Here is a 26,748-nt window from a genome sequence, read left to right on the forward strand (position 1 = left end):
AACCTTCTGGGGCTTGGAGAAAAGAAGAGTCTGAACTTTTTTTTCCAAGGAATTTTCTGGATTTTGTGGGAATTCACCCTGAGGAATTCAGGGATGAGAAAAAGTTGGAATGAGGGGATTTGGGTGTTGGTTCAGTGGGAAAAGTTTGGAATTTTGATCCTTCTGATCCTTAAAAATTCCCCTTAAAGTTATTTTAAAATTCCTTTCAAATTCCTTTCAAACGCCCTTTAAATTCTTTAAAAATCCCTTTAAAATTTATTTTTAAATCCCTTTAAATTCCTTTTAAAATTCCATTCAAATTCCTTTAAAAAGCCTTAAAATTTCCTTTAAAAATACCTTTTAAATTTCTTTTAAATTTCTTTAAAATTCTGGGAACCTCAATCCCATAGGGATACCAAATCCATCTGGATTCCCAAATCCAATGGGAATTCCACATTTCCCCCCTTTTCCAGCCTTTTCCCCTTTTTCCTGATTTTTTCCCCCATTTTCACCCCAATTTCCCCACCTTTCCTTTTCTTTCCCCATTTTTTCCACTTTTCCCTTTTTCCCCAATTTTCCCAATTTTTTCCCATTTCCTCCCATTTTTTCCTTAAATTTCCCACCCTTTTCCAGTTTTCCCCATTTTTCTCCAAATTTCCCATCTTTACCCATTTTTACCCAATTTCCCCACTTTCCCCCTAATTTTCCTACCTTTTTCTTCCCTTTCTTGTTTTCCCCCGTTTCTTCCTTTTCCCCCCATTTTTTTCCCCAAAAAATCCTATTTTTCCCCCTTTTTATCCCAATTTTCCTTTCCCCTCTTTTCCCCAATTCTCCCCTTTTCCCCATTTCCCCCCATTTTCCCTTTTTTTTCCATTTTCCCACTTTCCCCAATTTCCACATCTTCCCCCTTTATTCCCATTTCCCCCCATTTTCTCAAGTTTTCTTCCATTTTCCCACCTTTTCCCCTTTTTTCTCTAACTTCCCCATTTTTCCCCATTTCCCTTCCATTTCACCCATTTCCCCCCCTTTTCCCTCCATTTTGCCCATTTTATTCCATTTTCCCCCCATTTTTCCCGCCCCTCCATCACCCACCAGACCCAAACAGGTAAAAAAAGATCAAAAAAGAGGCAAAAAAATCCAAAATTCGGGAATTTTATTGAATTCTGGATCCCCAGGTGTGCCCAGGTGTGCCCAGGTGTGCCCAGGTGTGCCCACGTGTGTCCATCCCACCCCAGGTGTGTCCATCACCTGTCCAGGTGTCTCTACCCCATCTCCAGGTGTTTCCATCTCATTCCAGGTGTTCCCAGCCCATCTCCAAATGTTCCCCTCACCTGTCCGGGTGTCCCTATCCCATCTCCAGGTGTTCCCCTCACCTGTCCAGGTGTCCCTATCCCACGTCCAGGTGTTCTCACCTGTCCAGGCGTCCCTATCCCATCTCCAGATGTTCTCCTCACCTGCCCAGGTGTTCCCCTCACTTGTCCAGGTGTTCTCACCTGTCCAGGTGTCCCTATCCCATCTCCAGATATTCCTCCACCTTCAGTGCCCTATCCGTCAGGTGTTCTCACTTCAGCGTCCCTATCCCATCTCCAGGTGTTCCCCTCACCTGTCCAGGTGTCCCTATCCCACATCCAGATGTTCTCCTCACCTGCCCAGGTGTTCCCCTCACTTGTCCAGGTGTTCTCACCTGTCCAGGTGTCCCTATCCCATCTCCAGGTGTTCTCCTCACCTGCCCAGGTGTTCCCCTCACCTGTCCAGGTGTCCCCACCTCACTACTGGGGGACCCGGAGTCACCTGCAGAGCTCACCTGGCTGCTCCCCCCCTCACCTGCAGAGCTCACCTGGCCACTCTCACCTGAGAGAGTCACCTGGACACTCCCACTCTCACCTGCAGAGCTCACCTGGCCACTCTCACCTGTCCCCCTCACCTGTCCCTCCTCTCCTATGGAGCTCACCTGTTCCCCCTCACCTGTAGAGCTCACCTGGCCACTCTCACTGTCCACCCTCACCTGTTCCTCCTCCCCTATGGAGCTCACCTGTTCCCCCTCACCTGTTGGGCTCACCTGGCCACTCTCATTGTCACCTGTAGAGCTCACCCGTACTCTCACCTTTTCGCCTCACCTGTCCCTCTCTTCCTATGGAGCTCACCTGGCCACTCTCATTGTCACCTGTAGAGCTCACCTGGCTGCTCCCACTCTCACCTGCAGAGCTCACCTGTCCCCCCTCACCTGCTGGGCTCACCTGTCCTCCCTCCCTAGGAGCTCACCTGGCCTCTCCTGCAAGCTCACCTGGCTGCTCCCGCTTTCAGAGCTCACCTGTCCCCCCTCACCTGCAGAGCTCACCTGTCCCCCTTCACCTGTTGGGCTCACCTGGCTGCTCCCGCTTTCAGAGCTCACCTGTCCCCCCTCACCTGCAGAACTCACCTGGCCACTCTGCCACTCACCTGTTGGGCTCACCTGGCCACTCCCACTCTCACCTGCAGAGCTCACCTGGCTGCTCCCACTTTCAGAGCTCACCTGTCCCCCCTCACCTGCCGGGCTCACCTGCCCGCTCCCACCCTCACCTGTGCCCCTCACCTGCGCCCCCCGCCGCAGCCACGCCTCCCCCAGGTACCCGAGCACGTGCCCAGGTGGGCTCCGCCTCCCGGCCCGGGGGTGGAGCAGCCCCCGCAGCATCTCCAGCCCCGCCCCCGCCAAACCCCGCCAGGCGCGCGGCGGAGGCGGCGGCTCCGCCCCCTGCCCCGCCCCTTGCCCGGCCCCCTGCCCCGCCCACTCCGCGCATGCGCGGCGGTGCCAGGCGCGGAAGCGGCGGAAGGCGGGGTCGGAGCGCGCAGGCGCAGTCCAGGGGAAGGTGCCGGTGAGCAGCGCGAAGAGCAGCACGCCCAGCGCCCAGGTGTCCACGGGCGGCGCCAGGTGCGCCAGGTGCGGCAGGTGCGGCTCAGCGGGGCGGGGCAGCAGCTCGGGGGCCGCGTAGGGGGCGTGGCCGGGGGCGGGGCGCACCGGCGCGCCCTGCACGCGCGTCAGGCCGAAGTCGCCGAGCTTGACCAGGCGGCACTCGGGGTCGAAGGCCAGCACGTTGTCCAGCTTGAGGTCCGCGTGCACCAGGGCGTGGCCGTGCAGGTAGCACAGCGCCGAGCACACCTGGGCGGCGCAGCGCTTCACCTGCGGCTCCGGGAGACCCACCTGCGGGCACGGGAGACACGGCTGGGGACGGGTGACACACCTGGGGACACACCTGGGCATGGGGGACACAGCTGGGGACACACCTGGGGTTACACCTGGGGACAGGTAACACACCTGGGGACAGGTAACACAGCTGGGGACAGGTAACACACCTGGGGTCACACCTGGACATGGGAGACACAGCTGGGGTCACACCTGGGGTTACACCTGGGGACAGGTAACACACCTGGGGACACACCTGGGACACACCTGGGGGCACCTGGGAGCAGCAGTGATTCACCTGCAGCTCCGGGAGGCCCACCTGGGGAGGGGGGACACACCTGAGGTCACACCTGGGACACACCTGGGGACAGGTAACACAGCTGGGGGCACCTGGGGACACCTCGGGTACACCTGGGGCCACCTGGGGATGGGGGGGTCACACCTGGGGCACACCTATGGGGTCACTCAGTGGCACCTGGGGACAGGAGCACACCTGGGGACACACCTGGGGACACACCTGGGGACACACCTGGGGACAGGAGCACACCTGGGGACACACCTGGGGACACCCAGCTCTGTCACCCAGCCAGGGCTGTGTCACCTGAGAGGTCACCTGGGCACACCTGTCCTCCCACCCCGGTGCAAAACTGTCCCCTCTTGCCACTCACCTGTCACTCACCTGTCCCTCAAGGTCTCACCTGTCCCTCACCTGTCCCTCAAGGTCTCACCTATCCCTCACCTGTCCCTCACCTCTCTCACCTGTCCCTCACCTGTCTCACCTGTGACTCACCTCTCTCACCTGTCCCTCACCTGTCCTTCACCTGTCTCACCTGTCCCTCACCTGTCCCTCACCTCTCTCACCTGTCCCTCACCTGTCCTTCACCTGTCCCTCACCTGTCCACCTGTCTCACCTGTCCCTCACCTGTCCCTCACCTGTCCCTCACCTGTCCCTCACCTGTCCCTCACCTCTCTCACCTGTCCCTCACCTGTCCCTCACCTGTCCCTCACCTGTCCCTCACCTGTCTGTCCCTCACCTGTCTCACCTGTGACTCACCCCAGGTGTGAGCAGCCCGCACAGGTCCCCCGCAGGTGCGAGCTCCTGGGCGAAGCCGAACTCCGTGGGCGTCTCGAAGGCGAGCGGCAGCACCTGCACGCAGGTGAGCGCCCCCCGCAGGCACAGGTGAGTGCAGAACTCGCGCAGGAAACGGAGCCGGGGCGTGCGCGCCTTGGAGAGCAGCTTCAGAGCCACCTGCGCACCTGCACAGGTAACAGGGAACAGGTAACACACCTGGGCTATGGACAGGTAACACACCTGCACACCTGGGACAGGTAACACACCTGCACACCTGGGACAGGTAACACACCCGCACACCTGGGTTAGGGACACACCTGCACAGGTAACACACCTGGATCAGGGGATACACCTGCACAGGTAACACACCTGCACACCTGGGTTAGGGACACACCTGCGACAGGTAACAACACCTGGGTTAGGGACAGACGCCTGCACACCTGGGCATGCATGCCTTGGAGAGCAGCTTCAGAGCCACCTGCGCACCTGCACAGGTAACACACCTGGATCAGGGACAGGGAACACACCTGCACACCTCAACAGGTAACACACCTGCACACCTTGGAGAGCAGCTTCAGAGCCACCTGTGCACCTGGGACATGTAAGACACATGCACACCTGCACAGGTAACACACCTGGATCAGGGACAGGGAACACACCTGCACATCTGGACAGGTAACACACATGCACACCTGGACAGGTAACACACCTACACAGGTAACCCACCCACGCACCTGCACAGGTAACATGGCTGGGTCAGGTAACACACCTGGAACAGGGATGGACACAGCTGGGACAGGGACAGGGAGCACACCTGGGACAGGGACAGACACACCTGGGACAAGGACAGACACACCTGGGACAGGTAACACACCTGGGACAGGGACAGGCACACCTGGGACACGGGCAGACACACCTGGGACAGGGACAGGGACAGACACACTTGGGACAGGGACAGGTAACACACCTGGGACAGGGACAGACACACCTGGGACAGGGACAGGTAACACACCTGGGACAGGGACAGACACACCTGGGACAGGGACAGGTAACACACCTGGGACAGGGACAGGCACACCTGGGACAGGTAACACACCTGGGACAGGGACAGACACACCTGGGACAGGTAACACACCTGGGACAGGGCAGGCACACCTGGGACAGGGACAGACACACCTGGGACAGGGACAGGTAACACACCTGGGACAGGGACAGGCACACCTGGGACAGGTAACACACCTGGGACAGGGACAGACACACCTGTGCCCAGGTGCCCCCAGGTGGGCTCCTCTCTGCGCCAGGGCTGTGCCAGCAGCATGCGCCCATAGAAGCCACTGCCCAAGAGTGCCCAGGTGTATCCCAGGTGCCCCCAGGTGTGCCCAGGTGTGTTCAGGTGTGTGCCCATGTATATTCCAGGTGCCCCAGGTGCGCCCAGGTGTGTGCCCAGGTGCCCCCAGGTGTGCCCAGGTGTTCCCAGGTGCCCCCAGGTGCGCTCACATTGGTGCCGGGACCATGCCAGCAGCACCCACCCATAGGAGCCCCTGCCCAGGTGCCACCAGGTGTATCCAAGGTGCCCCCAGGTGTGCCCAGGTGTGCCCAGGTGTGTGCCCAGGTGTGTCCAGGTGTGCCCAGGCATATCCCCAGGTGTATTCCAGGTGCCCCCAGGTGTGCCCAGGTGTTCCCAGGTGCACTCACATTGGTGCTGGGACCATGCCAGCAGCACCCACCCATAGGAGCCCCTGCCCAGGTGCCACCACGTGTATCCAAGGTGCCCCCAGGTGTGCCCAGGTGTGTGCCCAGGTGCCCCCAGCTGTCCCCAGGTGCTCTCTCACCTCCGCGCCAGGGCCGTGCCAGCAGCACCTGCCCATAGGAGGCACTGCCCAGGTGTGCCTGGGTGTGCCCAGGTGTGTCTGTGGATATCCCCAGATGTGCCCACCTGTCCCCAGGTGCCCCCAGCTGTCCCCACCTGTCCCCAGGTGCCCCCAGGTACCCCCCGCTGCTCTCTCACCTCCGTGCCAGGGGCGTGCCAGCAGAACCCGCCCATAGGAGCCACTGCCCAGGTGTATCCCAGCTGTCCCCAGGTGCCCCCAGGTACCCCCACCTGTCCCCAGGTACCCCCACCTGTCCCCAGGTGCCTCCAGGCACCCCGGGTACCCCAGGTGCCCCAGATGTGCCCACCTGTCCCCAGGTGCCCAGCACCCCAGGTGTCCCCAGGTGTCCCACCGTCCCCAGGTGTCCCCAGGTACCCCCGGGTACCCCCAGGTGTCCCAGATGTGCCCACCTGTCCCAGGTACCCCCAGGTGCCTCCAGCTGCCCCAGGTGTCCCAGGTGTCCCCACCTGTCCCCAGGTACCCCCAGGTACCCCCAGGCACCCCCACCTGTCCCCAGGTACCCCCAGGTGTCCCCAGGTGCCCCCACCTGTCCCCAGGTGTCCCCACTGTCCCCAGGTGTCCCCAGGTGTCCCCAGGTGCCCCCAGGTGCCCACCTGTCCCCAGGTACCCCCAGGTGCCCCCAGGTGTCCCCAGGTACCCCCAGGTACCCCCAGGCACCCCCACCTGTCCCCAGGTACCCCCAGGTGCCCCCAGGTGCCCCCAGGTACCCCCAGGTACCCCCAGGTGCCCCCAGGTGCCCCCAGGTACCCCCAGGTGCCCCCAGGTGCCCCCAGGTGTCCCCACCTGTCCCCAGGTGCCCCAGGTGCTCTCTCACCTCCGCGCCGGGGCCGTGCCAGCAGCACCCGCCCGTAGGAGCCGCTGCCCAGGTGTATCCCAGGTGCCCCCAGGTGCCCCCAGGTACCCCCACCTGTCCCCAGGTACCTCCAGCTGCCCCCAGGTACCCCCAGGCACCACCAGGTACCCCAGGCACCACCAGGTGTCCCCAGGTGCCCCCAGGTGTGTCTGTGGATATCCCCAGGTGTCCCCACCTGTCCCCAGGTGCCCCCAGGTGTCCCCACCTGTCCCAGGTGCCCCAGGTGCTCTCTCACCTCCGCGCCGGGGCCGTGCCAGCAGCACCCGCCCGTAGGAGCCGCTGCCCAGCTCTCCCAGTACGGCCCAGTCCCGCTCCAGCGCCCGCCGGGGCAGCGCCCGGTCAGCGCGGGCCATCAGCGCCTGCAGGGACCAGTGCGGACCAGTATGGACCAGTATGGACCGGTATAAACCAGTATAAACCAGTATAAACCAGAATGGACCAGTGTGGACCAGTGCGGAACAGTATAAACCAGTATAGACCAGTATCGACCAGTATGGACCAGGATGAACCAGTACACACCAGTATGGACCACTATGGACAAGTACAAACCAGTATGGATCAGTACGGACCAGTATGGACCGGTATAAACCAGTACAGACCAGTATGGGGTGTTATAAACCAGTACAGACCAGTATGGGCTAGTATAGATCAGTACGGACCAGTACAGACCAGTATAAACCAGTACGGACCAGTATAAACCGGTATGGGCCAGTATGGACCGGTATGGACCAGTATAAACCAGTATGGACCAGTATAAACCGGTATGGGCCAGTATGGAACAGTATAAACCAGTATGGACCGGTATAAACCAGTACGGACCACTATAAACCAGTATGGACCAGTATAGACCAGTAGGGACCACTATGGGGTGTTATAAACCAGTACAGACCAGTATGGACCAGTATGGGCTAGTATTAACCAGTATAAACCAGTACAGACCAGTACAGACAAGTACGGCCAGTATAAACCAGTACAGACCAGTACAAATCAACATAAACCAGTATAAACCAGTATAAACCAGTATGGAACAGTATGGACTGGTGTAAGCCAGTATGGACCAGTACAGACCAGTATAAACCAGTACAGACCAGTATGGACTAGTATGGACCAGTACAGACGCGTAGAAACCAGTATGGACCACTACAGACCAGTATAGGCCAGTACAGACCAGTATGGACCAGTACAGACCAGTATGGACCAGTACAGACGGGTAGAAACCAGTATGGACCAGTACAGACCAGTATAGACCAGTACGGACCTGCAGGAGCCGCTCCTGAGCTTCTGCTACCGACTCCTCATCATCGTCATCGTCACCTTCATCATCAGCGGCCTCCACGGGGACATCCATGATCTGCCACCAGTATAAACCAGTATGAACCAGTATGAATCAGTGCAGACCAGTACAAACCAGTACAAACCAGTACAAACCAGTACAGACCTGCAGGGGGCACTCCTGATCCTGCTCATCATCATCGTCATCACCTTCATCATCATCAACGGCCTCTGAGGGGACACCCGTGATCTGCCACCAGTATGAACCAGTATGAACCAGTATAGACCAGTACAAACCAGTACAGACCAGTAAAAACCAGTACAGACCTGCAGGGGGCGCTCCTGAGCCTGCTCATCATCGTCATCGTCACCTTCATCCGAGGGGGTGTCCATGGCCTGAACCAGTATAAACCAGTATAAACCAGTATGAACCTGTATAACCAAACCAGTATAACCCAGTATAACCAGTATGAACCAGTACAAACCAGTATAACCATTATAACCCAGTATGAACCCCTATAACCAAACCAGTACATCCCAGTATAACCAGTATGAACCAGTACAAACCAGTACAAACCAGTATAACCATTATAACCCAGTATATCCCAGTATAACCAGTATAACCAGTATAACCCAGTATGAACCCCTATAACCAAACCAGTATATCCCAGTCCCTCCCAGTACAAACCAGTATAACCAGTACAAACCAGTATAACCATTATAACCCAGTATGAACCCCTATAACCAAACCAGTACATCCCAGTATAACCAGTATGAACCAGTACAAACCAGTATAACCCTGTATGGACCAGTATAAACCAGTATAGCGCAGTATAAACCAGTACAGACCGGTATGATCCAGGGCAAACCAGTATGGACCAGTATAACTAATGGAAACCAGTATAACCCAGTACAAACGAGTACTGACCAGTATAACCCAGTGTAAACCAGTACAGACCAGTACAACCAGTATAACCAGTACAAACCAGTATAGCTACAATACCCAGTATAATTAGTACAAACCAGTATAACCACTATAAGCCAGTATGAACCCCTATAACCAAACCAGTATGAACCAGTACAAACCAGTATAACCATTATAACCCAGTATGAACCCCTATAACCAAATCAGTATAACCCAGTATAACCAGTATGAACCAGTATGAACCAGTACAAACCAGTATAACCATTATAACTCAGTATGAACCCCTATAACCAAACCAGTATGAACCAGTACAAACCAGTATAACCATTATAACCCAGTATGAACCCCTATAACCAAACCAGTATATCCCAGTATAACCAGTATATCCCAGTACAAACCAGTATAACCATTATAACCCAGTATATCCCAGTATAACCAGTATAACCATTATAACCCAGTATGAACCCCTATAACCAAACCAGTATAACCCAGTATAACCAGTATGAACCAGTACAAACCAGTATAACCACTATAACCCAGTATGAACCCCTATAACCAAACCAGTATATCCCAGTATAACCAGTATGAACCAGTACAAACCAGTATAACCATTATAACCCAGTATGAACCCCTATAACCAAACCAGTATGAACCAGTACAAACCAGTATAACCATTATTACCCAGTATAACTCAGTACAAACCAGTATAACCCAGTGCAAACCAGTATAACCTGGTACAGACCAGTGTAACCAGTACGGACCAGTATAACCACTATAACCCAGTATGGACAAGTATAAACCAGTACAGACCAGTCTAACCAGTACAAACCAGTATAACCCAGTATGGACCAGTATAAGCAGTACAAACCAGTATAACCAGTATTACCAGTATAATCCAGTATGGACCAGTATAAGCCAGTATAGGCACTATAATGCAGTATGAACCAGTACAGACCAGTCTAACCAGTATAACCCAGTACAAACCAGTATAACCCAGTCTAACCAGTATAACCAGTACAAACCACTATATCCCAGTCTAACCAGTCTAACCAGTCTAACCAGTACAAACCACTATATCCCAGTCTAACCAGTCTAACCAGTCTAACCAGTACAAACCAGTATAACCAGTACAACCCAGTCTAACCAGTATAACCAGTCTAACCCAGTATAACCAGTATAACCCAGTCTAACCAGTATGACCAGTACAAACCAGTATAACCCAGTATAACCAATATAACCCAGTATAAACCAGTACAACCCAGTATATCCCAGTACAAACCAGTATAACCTGTATAACCCAGTATATCCCAGTACATCCCAGTCTAACCAGTATAACCCAGTATAACCCAGTACAAACCAGTATAACCAGTATATCCCAGTATATCCCAGTACAAACCAGTATAACCAGTATATCCCAGTACATCCCAGTCTAACCAGTATAACCCAGTATAAACCAGTACAACCCAGTATAACCAGTACAACCCAGTATATCCCAGTACAAACCAGTATAACCCAGTATATCCCAGTACAAACCAGTATAACCAGTATAACCCAGTATATCCCAGTACATCCCAGTCTAACCAGTATAACCCAGTATAACCCAGTATAAACCAGTACAACCCAGTATATCCCAGTATATCCCAGTATATCCCAGTATAACCAGTATAACCCAGTATAACCCAGTATAACCAGTATAACCAGTCTAACCAGTATAACCAGTATATCCCAGTATAACCTGTATATCCCAGTATATCCCAGTCTAACCAGTATAACCCAGTACAAACCAGTATAACCCAGTATATCCCAGTACAACCCAGTCTAACCCAGTACAACCATCCCAGCCCTGTTCCCCTCCCCCCGCCCCTCCCCCCCAGCACCTGTTCCCCTCCCCCCCCGGTGCCACCTGTCCTGTCCGAGTGCCACCGGGGTCACCAATGCCACCAATGGCACCAATGCCCCCAGGGCCACCTGTTCCGGTGGCACCCGTGGCACCAGGTGGCCCCGAGTGTCCCCGGGGTCCCCCAGCTGTCACCAAGGGGGCCCAGGTGGCTCTGAGAGTCCCCAAGTGTCACCAGGTGGCCCCGAGTGTCCCCAGGGTCCCCCGGCTGTCACCAAGGGGGGCCCAGATGGCCCCGAGTGTCCCCAAGTGTCACCAAGAGTCCCCAGGAGTGCCCCAAGGGTCCCCCAGCTGTCCCCAGGGTGTCACCCCACTGTCCCCAAGGGGGGCTCACATGGCCCCCAGTGTCCCCAGGGTGTCACCAGGGTGGCCCAGGTGTCCCCAAGGGGGGCCCAGATGGCCCCGAGTGTCCCCAAGTGTCACCAGGGGTCCCCCAGCTGTCACCAAGCGGGGCCCAGATGGTCCCAAGTGTCCCCAAGGGAGTGCCCCACGGGTCCCCAGCTGTCCCCAGGGTGTCCCCAGGTGTCCCCCACTGTCCCCAAGGAGGGCTCACATGGCCCCCAGTGTCCCCAGGGTGGCCTCCAGTGTCCCCAAGAGTGCCCCAGGATCTCCCCCATGTCCCCAGGGTGTCACCAGGGTGGCCCAGGTGTCCCCAAGGGGGGCCCAGATGGCCCCGAGTGTCCCCAGGGTCCCCCCAAGTGTCACCAAGAGTCCCTCAGCTGTCCCCAGAGTGGCCCAACTGTTCCCAAGCGGGGCCCACATGGCCCCAGCTGTCCCCAGGGTGTCCCCAGGGGTCCCCCACTGTCCCCAGGGTGTCCCCCACTGTCCCCAAGCGGGGCCCACATGGCCCCAAGTGTTCCCAAGTGTCACCAAGAGTCCCCAGGGGTCCCCCGACTGTCCCCAAGGGGGGCTCACATGGCCCCCAGTGTCCCCAGGGTGGCCCTGCTGTCCCCAAGAGTGCCCCAGGAGCTCCCCCCTGTCCCCAGGGTGTCCCCAAGGGTGGCCCAGGTGGCCCCGAGTGTCCCCAAGTGTCACCAAGGGTGGCCCAGCTGTCCCCAGGGTGCCCCAGGGGTCCCCCAGCTGTCACCAAACGGGGCCCAGATGGTCCCAAGTGTCCCCAAGTGTCCCCGAGAGTGCCCCACGGGTCCCCAGCTGTCCCCAGGGTGCCACAGGTGTCCCCAAGGGGGGCCCAGCTGTCCCCAGGGTGCCCCAGGGGTCGCCCAGCTGTCACTAAAGGGGGCCCAGATGGCCCCGAGTGTCCCCAAGTGTCACCGAGGGTGGCCCAGCTGTCCCCAGGGGTGGCCCGGGGGGTTCCTCTCCTGTCCCCAGGGTGTCCCTGTCCCCAAAGTGTCGCCAGAGTAGCTCAGCTGTCCCCAGGGTCCCCCCGCTGTCCCCAAGGGTCCCCAGCTGTCCGGGGGTGTCCCCCCTGTCCCCAGGGTCCCCCCGCTGTCCCCAAGGGTCCCCAGCTGTCCGGGGGTGTCCCCCCTGTCCCCATGGTCCCCGCGCTGTCCCCGGGGTGTCGCAGGTGCCCCACCTGTGTCCGGGCGCTGTGGCTGTCCCCAGGTGTCCCCGCTGTCCCCTGGGCCGTGTCCCCCCCGGTGGCCCCGCGGTTGTGACTCAGAGTTTCCCGAGCCCGCGGTGCCACCGCCCCGCCGGGATTGTCACCTGCGGCGCGACAGCGCGGGGACAGCGCGGGGGGACAGAGCGGGGACAGAGCGGGGACATGGGGGGGACAGAGCGGGGACACGGGGGGGACAGAGCGGGGACAGAACGGGGACATGGGGGGGGACAGAGCGGGGACAGAACGGGGACACGGAGCGGGGGACAGCGCGGGGACAGCGCGGGGGGACAGAGAGGGAACAGACTGGAGACATGGGGGGGACAGAGCGGGGACAGAGCGGGGACAGAGCGGGGGGACAGAACGGGGACAGAATGGGGACATGGGGGAGGACAGAGCGGGGACAGAGCGGGGACAGAGAGGGAACAGACCGGGGACAGAGCGGGGACAGAGCGGGGACACGGGGGGGGACAGAGCGGGGACACGGGGGGGAAAGAGCGGGGACAGAGAGGGAACAGAGCGGGGACAGAGCGGGGGACACGGGGGGGACAGAACGGGGACAGAGCGGGGACAGCGCGGGGACAGCGCGGGGGGACAGGAGGGGACAGAGCGGGACAGAGCGGGGACAGCGCGGGGGGACAGGAGGGGACAGAGCGGGGACAGAGCGGGGACACGGGGGGGACAGAGCGGGGACAGAGCGGGACAGCGCGGGGGGACAGAGCGGGGACAGAGCGGGGGGACAGGAGGGGACAGAGGGGGGACAGCGCGGGGACAGCGGGGGGACAGAGCGGGGACAGAGCGGGGACAGCGCGGGGACAGAGCGGGGACACGGGGGGGACAGCGAGAGACAGGAGGGGACAGCGAGAGACGGGGGGGCGACACGGGGGGGACAGAGCGGGGACAGAGCGGGGACAGCGAGAGACAGGAGGGGACACCGCGGGGACAGGAGGGGACAGCACGAAGACAGGGGGTGACACGGGGAGGGGACACGGGGGACAGCGACAGACAGTGGGGGACACGGGGGGGAGCAGTGCGGGGACAAGGGGGACACGGGGGGGACACAGGGGACAGAACGGGAGGCGGGGGGACAGCATGAGGAATGGGGGGGACACAGGAGGGGACACAGCGGACAGGGAGGGACAGTACGGGGGGGGACAGAGAGGGGACAGAGGGTGACACGGGGGACGGGGGGGGATGGGGGATAGGGACAAGATGGGGACAGGGACAGGAGGGGACAAACGGACGGGGGCAGGGGGGGGACAGGGACAGGAGAGGGACAGAGGGACAAGGAGGGGACAGAGGGACACGGGGGGGGGACAGGGACAGGAGGGGACAGAGGGACGGGGGCATGGGGGGGACAGGGACAGGAGAGGGACAGAGGGACAAGGAGGGGACAGAGGGACACAAGGGGGGGACAGGGACAGGAGGGGACGGAGGGACAAAAGGAGAAAGGGGGGCAGGGGGACACGAGGGGACAGGGAGACAAGGAGGGGACAGGAGGGGACAGAGGGACACGGGGGGATGGGGGACGGGGACAGAGAAAGGAACAGGAGGGGATGGGAGAGGGGTGACAGGGGGACAGAGGAGGGGACAGGGGGGCACAGGGGGACAAGGGAGGGACATAGGGACAGGAGGGGACAGAGGGACACAAGGACAGAGGGGGACAGGGGGACACGAGGGGGGGACAGGGAGACAAGGCGGGGACAGGAGGGGACAGAGGGACACGGGGGGACAAGGGGAGGGCAGAGGGACAGGGACAGGAGAGGGGGACAGAGGGACAGGGGACAAGAGTGGGACAGGAGGGGACAGGGGGACACGGGGGGGACAGGAGGGGACAGGGATTGAGGGACAGGGGGACACAGGGGGACAGAGGGACACGGGACAAGCAGAGGGGACACAGGGACAGGGGGGGACAAGGGGGGGACACAGGGACAAGGCAGGGACGGGGGACAAGGCGGGACTGGGAGGCACTGGGATGGACTGGGAGGGGGTTTGGGGGCACTGGGATATACTGGGAGTGACTGGGACGGTGAACCTGGGTGTATGGAGCTGTACTGGGCCATACTGGGACATACTGGAACCAAACTGGAGTCATACTGGGGCCGTACTGGGAGCCAGCTGGGCAATACTGGGCCATACTGGGCCATACTGGAGCCATAGTGGGACATACTGGGGCCATACCGGGGCCATACTGGTGTCCCCAAACCCTGCACCAAGGATTGGGCCCAGTCCCCTCCCAGTTCCCCCCAGTCCCTCCCAGTATAATCCAGTTACCCCCAGTCCCTCCCAGTATAACCCAGTCCCCTCTCAGTCCATCCCAGTTTATCCCAGTCCATCCCAGTCCCTCCCAATCCATCCCAGTATAACCCAGTTTCCCCCAGTCCATCCCAGTTCCCCCAGTCCATCCAGTTCTCCCCAGTCCATCCCAGTCCCTCCCAGTATAACCCAGTTCCCCACTCAGTCACTCCCAGTTTGTCCCAATCCCCTCCCAGTTACCCCAGTCCCTCCCAGTATAACCCAGTCCCCTCTCAGTCCATCCCAGTTTATCCCAGTCCATCCCAGTCCCTCCCAATCCATCCCAGTATAACCCAGTTTCCCCCAGTCCATCCCAGTTCCCCCCAGTCCATCCCAGTTCTCCCCAGTCCATCCCAGTCCCTCCCAGTATAACCCAGTTCCCCACTCAGTCACTCCCAGTTTGTCCCAATCCCCTCCCAGTTACCCCCAGTCCCTCCCAGTATAATCCAGTCCCTCCCAGTCCCTCCCAGTGTAACCCAGTTTGTCCCAGTCCCTCCCAGTTCCCCGCTCTGTCCCTCCCGCCCCTCCCCCCCCGCACCTGTCGCTGTCCCTGCCCCTCCCCGGTAATTAATCCCGGCCCTAATTAACCCCTGCCATTAACCCCTGCGGTAGCTCATTAATCATTCCTGGTAATTAATCCCGGCCCTAATTAACCCCTGCGGCTCTTTAATCATTCCTGGTAATTAATCCCTGCTCTAATTAACCACTGTGGCGGCCCCGGTCATTAATCACACACGGTTATTAATAATCCCTGTCATTAATCATTCCAGTAATTAATCATCCCGGTCATTAATCATTCCGGGTAATTAATCATCCTGGTCATTAATTATCCCGGTAATTATTCATACCGGTAATTAATCATTCCCAGGTAATCAATAATTCCCGCTAATTAATCACACTCGGTAATTAATAATTCAGCCCAGTGCTCCCAGTCCATCCCAGTTCACTCCCAGTATATCCCAGTTTATCCCAGTCCCTCCCAGTTTATCCCAATTCCCCCCGCCCCTCTAGTAATTAATCACTCCTCCCGGTCATTAATCATTCTTCCTGGTAATTAATCGTTCCGGTAATTATTTATCCCCAGCAATTAAACATTCTCGCTAATTGATCAATCCCCGCGGGTAATTAATCATTCCCTGGTAATTAATCACTCCTCCCGGTCATTAATCATTCTCTAGCAATTAAGCATTCCTTGATAATTAATAATTCTTTGGTAATTAATCATTTTTCCCGGTCATTAATTATTCCTCGGTAATTAAATATTTCTCCCTGTAATTAAGCATTCCTCCCACTAATTATTAATTCCTGCCGGTAACTAATAATTTTTCTCGGTAATTAATAATTCTTCCCGGTAATTAACCATTTTTCTCGGTAATTAATCATTCCTGACGGTAATTAATCATTCCTCCCGGTAATTAATCATTCCACCGGGAAATTAATCATTCCCGGTAATCAATCCCGGTCATTATTCATTCCTCCTGGTCATTAATCACTCCTCTGTAATCAACCCCGCTCATTAATCATTCCCCACGGTCATTAATCATTCCTCGGTAATTAATCATTCCCCTCGGCCATTAATCACCCTCGGTAATCAATCCCGCTCATTAATCACCGCTAATTAGCGCAGGCACAGGTGGCCGGGGGGGGGAGGGGCGGCCTCGAATTCCTCCCGGGTCAGAGCGGGGAGAGAACGGAGCGAGCGGTGCGGACCAGTACGGACCAGTACGGACCAGTTTTGAACGAGTTACAGAGCCAGTGAATGGACCAGTATGGACCAGTAGAGAATCAGTACGGACCAGTATGGACCAGTATGAACCAGTATGGACCAGTATAAACAAATATAGACCAGTATAGAACCAGTATAGAACCAGTATGGACCAGTATGGACTGGTATGGACCAGTATAGAACCAGTATAGAACCAGTATGGACCAGTATGGACCAGTATGGACCAGTATAAACCAATATAGACCAGTATAGAACCAGTATGGACCAGTATGGACCAGTATAAACAAATATAGACCAGTATAGAACCAGTATGGACCAGTATAGAACCAGTATAGAACCAGTATGGACCAGTATGGACTGGTATGGACCAGTATAGACCAGTATAGAACCAGTATGGACCAGTACGGACCAGTATGGACCAGTACAGACCAGTACGGACCAATATAGACCAGTACGGACCAGTATAGACCAGTATGGACCAGTATGGACCAGTACAAACCAGTAGGGACCAGTATAAACCAGTATGGACCGGTACAGAACCAGTACGGACCACTGTGGACTAGTATAAACCAGTAAAAACCATTATGGACCAGTATAAACCAGTATGAAACAGTACAGACCAGTATGGACCAGTATGGACCAGTATAAAACAGTACGCACCAGTATGGAGCAGTAAAGACTAGTATAAACCAGTATGGGCCAGTGTGGACCAGTACAAACCAGTACGGACCAGTAAATAAGACCAGTATAAACAGACCCAGCGTTACAGTAGGACCGTAGACAATACAAACCAGTATGGACCAAAGTACAGACACCAGTGGTCAGCGTTCAGTCTCCAGTCCCCCCCAGTTCCCCTCCCCCCCCCCCCCCCCCCCGGTTATTTCGGTCCCCCCGCACCTGTCCCTGGCCCTGCCCCTCCCCCACCGGGCCCCGCGCCAGCGCCCCTCCCCCACCCGGGGGGGGCGGGGAAACTGGGATAGACTGGGATAGACTGGGATGGACTGGGATAAACTGGGATAGACTGGGATAAACTGGGATAGACTGGGATAGACTGGGATGGACTGGGATAAACTGGGATAGACTGGGATAGACTGGGATAAACTGGGATCGACTGGGAGGGACTGGGAGGGACTGGGAGGGGACTGGGATAGACTGGGAGGGGACTGGGACCATACTGGTCTATACTGGAATCATACTGGGACATACTGGGGCCATACTGGGAGATACTGGAATCATACTGGGGCCATACTGGGCCATACCGGAGTGATACTGGGGCCATACTGGGGCCATACTGGTGCTATACTGGGCTATACTGGACCGTACTGGACCCAAACTGGTCTATATTGGGGCCATACTGGGAATGACCGGGGCTATACAGGGATCACTGGGGCCATACTGGGAAGGACTGGAGCCATACTGGGATGGACTGGGGCCATAATGGGATGGGCAGGGGCCATACTGGGATGGGCTGGGGCCATACTGGGATGGACTGGGGCCATACTGGGATGGACTGGGGCCATACTGGGAATGACTGGGGCCATACTGGGATGGGCTGGGGCCATACTGGGATGGGCTGGGGCCATACTGGGATAAACTGGGGCCATACTGGGATGGACTGGAGCCATACTGGGATAAACTGGGGCCATACTGGGATGGACTGGGGCCATACTGGGATGGGCTGGGGCCATACTGGGATGGACTGGGGCCATACTGGGATGGACTGGGGCCATACTGGGATGGACTGGGGCCATACTGGGATCACTGGGGCCATACTGGGATGGACTGGAGCCATACTGGGAATCACTGGGGCCATACTGGGATGGACTGGGGCCATACTGGGATGGACTGGGGCCATACTGGGATCACTGGGGCCATACTGGGATCACTGGAGCCATACTGGGATGGACTGGGGCCATACTGGGATGGACTGGAGCCATACTGGGAATCACTGGGGCCATACTGGGATAAACTGGGGCCATACTGGGATAGACTGGGGCCATACTGGGATGGACTGGGGCCATACTGGGATCACTGGGGCCATACTGGGATCACTGGGGCCATACTGGGATAAACTGGGGCCATACTGGGATGGACTGGGGCCATACTGGGATAAACTGGGGCCATACTGGGATGGACTGGGGCCATACTGGGATGGACTGGGGCCATACTGGGATGGGCTGGGGCCATACTGGGAATCACTGGGGCCATACTGGGAATCACTGGGGCCATACTGGGATGGACTGGGGCCATACTGGGAATCACTGGGGCCATACTGGGAATGACTGGGGCCATACTGGGATGGACTGGGGCCATACTGGGATAAACTGGGGCCATACTGGGATCACTGGGGCCATACTGGGAATGACTGGGGCCATACTGGGATGGACTGGGGCCATACTGGGATGGACTGGAGCCATACTGGGATGGGCTGGGGCCATACTGGGATGGACTGGGGCCATACTGGGATGGACTGGGGCCATACTGGGAATAACTGGGGCCATACTGGGATAAACTGGGGCCATACTGGGATAGACTGGGGCCATACTGGTCTATATTGGGGCCATACTGGGAATGACTGGGGCCATACTGGGATGGGCTGGGGCCATACTGGGAATCACTGGGGCCATACTGGGATGGACTGGGGCCATACTGGGATCACTGGGGCCATACTGGGATGGACTGGGGCCATACTGGGATCACTGGGGCCATACTGGGATGGACTGGGGCCATACTGGGATCACTGGGGCCATACTGGGAATGACTGGGGCCATACTGGGAATGACTGGGGCCATACTGGGATGGACTGGGGCCATACTGGGAATCACTGGGGCCATACTGGGATGGGCTGGGGCCATACTGGGATGGGCTGGGGCCATACTGGGAATGACTGGGGCCATACTGGGATGGACTGGAGCCATACTGGGATGGGCTGGGGCCATACTGGGAGCCAAAACTGCCCTTATTCCCTCACCTTGGCCCCTCCCACTTTTTTGCCTCTTGGCCCCACCCCCTCCTCTTGGCCCCACCCTATCCTGCCCATTGGCCCCTCCCCTTGCTTTAGCCCCTCCCTCTTCTTGGCCTTGGCCCTGCCCCCTGTTGGCCCTTCCCATTGGCCTTGGCCCCGCCCCCTCCATTGGCTCCGCCCCTCCCGGAAGCACAAACAGCACTGGGTGGGGGGGAGGGGCACCTTTATTGATATGGGGGGAATGCAGGAACGGCCTCACCTGCGCAGGTGAGCTCAGGTACCACCCCTGGCACCCCTCACCTGTGCCAGGTGAGCTCAGGTACCCCCAGGTACCCCCTGGCACCCCTCACCCGGGCAGGTGAGCTCAGGTACCCCCCCAGGTACCCCTCACCTGTGCCAGGTGAGCTCAGGTACCCCCAGGTACTCCCCCGGCACCCCTCACCTGTGCCAGGTGAGCTCAGGTACTCCCTGGCACCCCCCTGGCACCCCTCACCTGTGCCAGGTGAGCTCAGGTACCTCCCCAGGTACCCCCAGGTACTCCCCTGGCACCCCTCACCTGTGCCAGGTGAGCTCAGGTACCTCCCCAGGTACCCCCAGGTACCCCCTGGCACCCCTCACCTGTGCCAGGTGAGCTCAGGTACCCCCAGGTACCCCCCTGGCACCCCTCACCTGTGCCAGGTGAGCTCAGGTACCTCCCCAGGTACCCCCTGGCAACCCCCTCACCTGCAGGCTCAGGTGTGCACAGGGGCGGGGCACGGGGTCCCCCAGGCCAGGAGCACCTGCGGGGTTCCAGGTGGGCACGGGGCACCTCCAAGGTGTGTCCAGGTGGGCACTGGGCACCTGTGTGCTCTCCAGGTGGGCACAGGGCACCTCCAAGGTCAGTCCAGGTGGGCACTGGGCACCTGTGTGCTCTCCAGGTGGGCACTGGGTATCTCCAAGGTCAGTCCAGGTGAGCACTGGGCACCTGTGTGCTCTCCAGGTGGGCATCGGGCACCTCCAAGGTGTGTCCAGGTGAGCACTGGGCACCTGTGTGATCTCCAGGTGGGCACTGGGTATCTCCAAGGTGTGTCCAGGTGAGCACTGGGCACCTGTGTGCTCTCCAGGTGGGCACTGGGTATCTCCAAGGTGTGTCCAGGTGGGCATTGGGCACCTCCAAGGTCAGTCCAGGTGAGCACTGGGCACCTGTGTGCTCTCCAAGTGGGCACAGGGCACCTCCAAGGTCAGTCCAGGTGGGCACTGGGCACCTGTGTGCTCTCCAAGTGGGCACAGGGCACCTCCAAGGTCAGTCCAGGTGGGCACTGGGCACCTGTGTGCTCTCCAGGTGGGCATCGGGCACCTCCAAGGTGTGTCCAGGTGGGCAGAGGGCACCTCTAACATGTCCAGGTGGACATTGATGTGTCCAGGTGAGCATTGGGCACCTCCAAGGTGTGTGCAGGTGAGCACTGGGCACTTTCTCGGTGGGTTCCAGGTGGGCACTGGGCACGTCCAGGTGGTCACAGGTCACCTGTGTGGTCTCCAGGTGAGCACTGGGCACTTTCTCGGTGGGTTCCAGGTGGGCACTGGGCACCTCCAAGGTGTGTCCAGGTGAGCACTGAGCATGTCCATGCTCTCCAGGTGAGCACTGGGCGCCTCTGCCCTGTCCAGGTGGACATTGGGCACCTCCAGGTGAGCACTGAGCATGTCCATGCTCTCCAGGTGAGCACTGGGCGCCTCTGCCCTGTCCAGGTGGACATTGGGCACCTCCAGGTGAGCACTGGGCACCTCCAAGGTGTGTCCAGGTGGGCACAGGTCACCTGCTTGATCTTCAGGTGAACACTGGGCACCTCTGCCATGCCCAGGTGGGCACTGGGCACCTGTGTGCTCTCCAGGTGGGCACTGGGCAGCTCCAGGTGGGCACTGGGCAGCTCCAAGGTGAGTCCAGGTGGGCATCGGGCATGTCCATGGTCTCCAGGTGGGCACTGGGCACTTCCTAGGGGGGTTCCAGGTGCACCTCTGAGCTCTCCAGGTGGACACTGGGCAGTTCTGAGGTGTCCAGGTGTGCACTGGGCACCTCCGTGGGTTCCAGGTGGACATCGGTCATGTCATTGGTCTCCAGGTGAGCACTGGGCACCTCTGACATGTCCAGGTGGGCATCGGTCACCTCTGACATGTCCAGGTGGACATCGGTCATCTCATTGGTCTCCAGGTGGACACTGGGCACCTCTGACACATCCAGGTGGACATCGGTCACCTCTGTGGTCTCCAGGTGGACATTGGTCACCTCAGTAGGTTCTAGGTGGACATTGGTCACCTCTGACACATCCAGGTGGACATCGGTCACCTCTGTAGGTTCCAGGTGGACACTGGGCACCTCTGAGTTCTCCAGGTGGACACTGGTCACCTCTGTAGGTTCCAGGTGGACATTGGTCACCTCTGTGGTCTCCAGGTGTGCATTGGGCACCTCTGAGGTGTCCAGGTGGACATCGGTCACCTCCGTAGGTTCCAGGTGGACACTGGGCACCTCTGAGCTCTCCAGGTGCACATCAGTCATGTCACTGGCCTCCAGGTGGACACTGGTCAACTCCGTGGGTTCCAGGTGGACACTGGGCACCTCTGACACGTCCAGGTGGACATTGGTCACCTCCGTAGGTTCCAGGTGGACATTGGTCACCTCTGTGGTCTCCAGGTGGACACTGGGCAGTTCTGAGCTCTCCAGGTGGACACTGGGCACCTCTGACATGTCCAGGTGGACATCGGTCACCTCTGATGTCTCCAAGTGGACATCGGTCATGTCACTGGCCTCCAGGTGGACATTGGGCACATCTGTGGGTTCCAGGTGGACATCGGTCACCTCTGTGGTCTCCAGGTGGACATTGGTCACCTCTGTGGTCTCCAGGTGGACACTGGGCACCTCTGACATGTCCAGGTGGGCACCAGGTACCTCCTCCATGGCCTCCAGGTGGACAGCGGGCAGGTCTGAACTGTCCAGGTGCCCATCAGTCACTTCCATGGTGTCCAGGTGGACACTGGTCATCTCGGTGGCCTGGAGCTGGACATTGGTCACCTCAGGTGGCGCTGGCAACACCTGGAGCTGAACACCTGTGCCACCTGCGGGCGGTGGCAACACCTGGAGCTGCACGTTGGTGACACCTGAGGTCAGCGGCAGGGCCTGGAGCTGGACATTGGTCACCTCACCTGTGCAGAGCTGGACGCTGGTGACCTCAGGTGGGGGTGGTGGCAACACCTGGAGCTGGACGTTGGCCACCTCGCCTGTCTGGAGCTGGACATTGGCGCCACCTGGGGGTGGTGGCAACACCTGGAGCTGCACACCTGGGACCTGAGGTGGTGCCGGCAGCACCTGGAGCTGGAGGTTGGTGACCTCAGGTGGGGGTGGCAACACCTGGAGCTGGACGTTGGTGACCTCACCTGCCTGGAGCTGCACACCTGAGCCACCTGGGGGTGGTGGTGGCAACACCTGGAGCTGGACATTGGTGACCTCAGGTGGGGGTGGCAACACCTGGAGCTGGACATTGGTGACCTCCGAGGGGAATGGGAGCACCTGGAGCTGCAGCCCTGTCACACCTGTGGCACCTGTCACACCTGTGGCACCTGTCACACCTGTCACACCGGTCACACCTACACCTGTCACACCTGTCACACCTGCCACACCTGACACCTCCCCATGCTGCACCTGGACATTGGTGACCTCTGGCGCCACCGGCAGCACCTGGAGCTGGACACCTGTGACACCTACATTTGTCACACCTGTCACACCTGTGACACCAACACCTCTCACACCTGCCACACCTACACCTGCCACACCTGTAAGCCCTGTGACACCTGTCACATCTACACCTGTGACACCTGGGACCCCTGTGACACCAACACCTGTCATAGCTGTCACACCGGGACTTGTAACACCTGTCACACCTGTCATGCCTGCCACACCTGTGACACCAACACCTGTCACACCTGTCACACCTGTAACCCCTGTCACACCCACACCTGTCACACCTGTCACACCTGTCACACCTGTAACCCCTGTGACACCTGTCACACCCACACCTGTCACACCTGCACTTGTCACACCTGTCACACCCACACCTGTCACACCTGCACTTGTCACACCTGTCAGCCCTTCCACACCCACACCTGTCACACCTGTCACTCCTGCATCTGTCACCCCTGTCAGCCCTGCCACACCCACACCTGTCACACCTGCCACACCTGTCACACCCATCCCTGTCACACCTGCCACACCTGTCACTCCTACATCTGTCACACCTGTCACACCCACACCTGTCACACCCACACCTGTCACACCTGTCACCCCTGTCACACCTGTCACCCCCGCTGCCGCCCCCTCCCTGCCCGCCCCAGGTACGAGCAGGACGCTGTGCCAGGTGCGCTGCCCCCTGCCCACCTGCGCCAGGTGTGGCCGGGCGTGGCTGGGCGTGGCCGCCACCAGCAGCACCTTATGGGGGGAGGAGCCACCGGGGCCGGGCAGCACCAGGTAAGCGCCAGCGATGGGCGGTGGCGCAGGTGCGGCAGCGCCAGGTGCGGCGTCACCGGCGGGCGCGCGGCGCGGGGCGGGGCCGTGCGTGCGCAGGTGTCTCTGCAGGTAGGCGGCCATGACGAAGGCCTTGGGGCAGGCGGGGCAGCGGAAGGGCCGCGCCGCCGAGTGCGTGCGCCGGTGCAGGTGCAGGTTGGACGAGTGCGTGAAGCTCTTGCCGCAGGTGCCGCAGGTGTACGGCCGCTCCCCCGTGTGCACCCGCAGGTGCTGCCGCAGGTTGGCGGCCTGCGCGAAGCCCTTGCCGCAGGTGTCGCAGGTGTGCGGGCGCTCACCTGTGTGGGTGTGGCGGTGCCGCCGCAGGCTGGAGGAGTTCTTGAAGGCCTTGGGGCAGGCGGGGCAGCGGTAGGGCCGCTCACCTGAGTGCTGCCGCAGGTGGTACTGGTAGTGCGACGCCCACTTGAAGGTGAGGCCGCACTGGGCGCACCTGAAGGCGCGCAGCCCCGTGTGCACGCGCAGGTGCGTCTGCAGCAGCGAGGAGCGCTTGAAGCTCTTGCCGCAGGTGGCGCAGGTGTAGGGGCGCTCACCTGTGTGGTCGCGCAGGTGGTAGCGCAGCCCCGAGGAGCCCTTGAAGGCCTTGCCGCACTCGCCGCACCTGTAGGGCCGCTCGGGCGGGGCCGGCGCCTCGGCCTCACCTGGCGCGGGCGGGGCTCGGGGCCGCTCGTGCCCGGGCAGGTGCCGCGCCAGCCCCGCCCCGTTCTTGAAGCTCTTGCCGCAGGTGAGGCAGCGGTGGGACGGGGCCGGGGGCGTGGCCGGGGGCGTGGCCGGCACCTCCTGCTCGGCACAGGCGAGCCCCAGCGGCCTCCAGAGCGGCTCAGGTGAGGCGGCGGCGCCGGGCGGGGCGGGGCCCTGCGGGTGCCGCTGCGGGCAGGTGCGCGAGGCCAAGGGCGTGGCGCAGGTGGGGCACTGCGGGGCGGGGCCGTGCGTGCGCCGGTGCAGGTGCAGGTTGGACGAGTGCGTGAAGCTCTTGCCACAGGTGCCGCAGGTGTACGGCCGCTCCCCCGTGTGCACCCGCAGGTGCTGCCGCAGGTTGGCGGCCTGCGCGAAGCCCTTGCCGCAGGTGTCGCAGGTGTGCGGGCGCTCACCTGTGTGGGTGTGGCGGTGCCGCCGCAGGCTGGAGGAGTTCTTGAAGGCCTTGGGGCAGGCGGGGCAGCGGTAGGGCCGCTCACCTGAGTGCTGCCGCAGGTGGTACTGGTAGTGCGACGCCCACTTGAAGGTGAGGCCGCACTGGGCGCACCTGAAGGCGCGCAGCCCCGTGTGCACGCGCAGGTGCGTCTGCAGCAGCGAGGAGCGCTTGAAGCTCTTCCCGCAGGTGGCGCAGGTGTAGGGGCGCTCACCTGTGTGGCCCCGCAGGTGGTAGAGGAGGGCGGAGGAGCCCTTGAAGGCCTTGGGGCACTCGGGGCACTTGTAGGGGCGCTCACCTGTGTGGCTGCGCAGGTGATGCGCCAGGCGCGAGGACCAGCGGAAGGATTTGCCGCACTCCCGGCAGGTGAAGGGGTGCTCGGGGGCACCTGCGGGGGGCGCCGCGCCCGCCATGGCCGCACCTGGGGGGACACGGCCGCAGGTGAGAGCACCGACCTGGGACAGGTGAGAGCCCAAACCTGGGACAGGTGAGAGGTTAAACCTGGGACAGGTGACAGCACAAATCTGACACAGGTGAGAGCACAGAGCTGGGACAGGTGAGAGGTTAAACCTCACACAGGTGAGAGCCCAAACCTGGGACAGGTGAGAGGTTAAACCTCACACAGGTGAGAGCCCAAACCTGGGACAGGTGACAGCACGAATCTGACACAGGTGAAAGCACAGAGCTGAGACAGGTGAGAGTCTGCACCTGAAACAGGTGAGAGCCCAAACCTGGGACAGGTGAGAGCCCACACATGGACCATGGGGACAGGTGAGAGCCCAGCAGGCTGAGTCCTCAGGGAGCAGGTGAGACCCCCAGATCAAGGGGACGCAGGCACAGGTAAGACCCCGGACATGAGGCACAGACACAGGTGAGAGCCCAGACATGGAATATGGGGGACAGGTAAGAGTCCAGATGGGAAACACAGGGACAGGTGAGACCCCAGACCCAGTACAGTTGGGCAGGTAGAATCCCAGACATCAGACACAGACACAGGTGAGACCCTAAACCCAACACGTGGGTGACAGGTAAGACCCCAGACATGAGACATAGACACAGGTGGGACCCCAAACCCAATATGGGGGGGACAGGTGAGACCCCAGCCCCATCCCAGGTGTGCAGGTGAGATCCCAGCCCCAAAGCCGATCCGGAGGGCGTGGCCAAACTGTGGGCGTGGTCAGATCGCATTAAGCCCCGCCCTTTTCTATAGGCCCTGCCCCGCCCCTCCCCGCCCTCAGGCCCCGCCCCTTTCCCCTCAGCCCCCTGCAGGCCCCGCCTCCTCCAGGCCCGCCCCGCGCAGGCGCCGCCGCCGCGGCCCCGCCGCTTCCTCCTCCTCTTCCTCCTCTTCTTCCTCCCTCCGCTCACCTGCGGGGCTCACGGTGGCTCCGCCGGGGCCGGAGCCCGGCCAGGACCGGGTTAGAACCACGTTAGAACCGCGCCAAAACCGGGCCCGGCGCTGCCGCCGCCGCCGCGCAACGCCCG

The 26,748-nt window shown here is 59.6% G+C and overlaps 2 protein-coding genes across 6 annotated transcripts; both read right to left on the reverse strand.

Annotated features, from left to right (window-relative positions):
• Positions 1-1,812: 1,812 nt before the first annotated feature.
• Positions 1,813-20,737, reverse strand: LOC135460486 (uncharacterized serine/threonine-protein kinase SBK3-like). The gene is made up of 9 exons (XM_064737343.1): positions 20,318-20,737; positions 8,556-8,660; positions 8,395-8,478; positions 8,215-8,307; positions 7,192-7,315; positions 4,194-4,396; positions 2,432-3,157; positions 1,958-2,011; positions 1,813-1,830 (listed from the first exon to the last, which is right to left on the reverse strand). Exons 1-9 carry the CDS (start codon positions 20,735-20,737, stop codon positions 1,813-1,815), a joined length of 1,827 nt encoding a protein of 608 aa, XP_064593413.1.
• Positions 20,430-26,748, reverse strand: LOC135460488 (zinc finger protein 628-like). 5 transcript variants are annotated; one of them, XR_010443237.1, is made up of 3 exons: positions 26,632-26,748; positions 20,901-25,687; positions 20,430-20,776 (listed from the first exon to the last, which is right to left on the reverse strand). XR_010443237.1 is itself a non-coding variant. In XM_064737348.1 (3 exons), exons 2-3 carry the CDS (start codon positions 25,677-25,679, stop codon positions 21,564-21,566), a joined length of 4,086 nt encoding a protein of 1,361 aa, XP_064593418.1. In that variant the 5' UTR covers positions 25,680-25,687; positions 26,632-26,748; the 3' UTR covers positions 20,430-21,563. The 5 variants fall into 5 exon arrangements, 4 of the variants coding, with proteins under 4 accessions (XP_064593418.1, XP_064593419.1, XP_064593415.1 ...); XM_064737348.1 differs by having other exon boundaries at positions 20,430-22,424; positions 22,455-25,687; XM_064737349.1 differs by having other exon boundaries at positions 20,430-21,914; positions 21,975-25,687.

Source organism: Zonotrichia leucophrys, unplaced genomic scaffold (assembly GCF_028769735.1).
Source record: "Zonotrichia leucophrys gambelii isolate GWCS_2022_RI unplaced genomic scaffold, RI_Zleu_2.0 Scaffold_49_388800, whole genome shotgun sequence".
Classification (NCBI taxonomy): Eukaryota; Metazoa; Chordata; class Aves; order Passeriformes; family Passerellidae; genus Zonotrichia; species Zonotrichia leucophrys.

Excerpts from the sequence above, each read along its gene's own strand:
- LOC135460486 (XM_064737343.1), bottom strand. The coding sequence starts at position 20,737 with ATGCCCACCTGGACACACCTTGGAGATACCCAGTGCCCACCTGGAGAG. Across the intron at positions 8,479-8,555 it reads CTCAGGAGCGCCCCCTGCAG|ATCACGGGTGTCCCCTCAGA; the intron begins GTCTGTACTGGT and ends TACTGGTGGCAG. Across the intron at positions 8,308-8,394 it reads ATCAGGAGTGCCCCCTGCAG|ATCATGGATGTCCCCGTGGA; the intron begins GTCTGTACTGGT and ends TACTGGTGGCAG.
- LOC135460488 (XM_064737345.1), bottom strand. The coding sequence starts at position 25,679 with ATGGCGGGCGCGGCGCCCCCCGCAGGTGCCCCCGAGCACCCCTTCACC.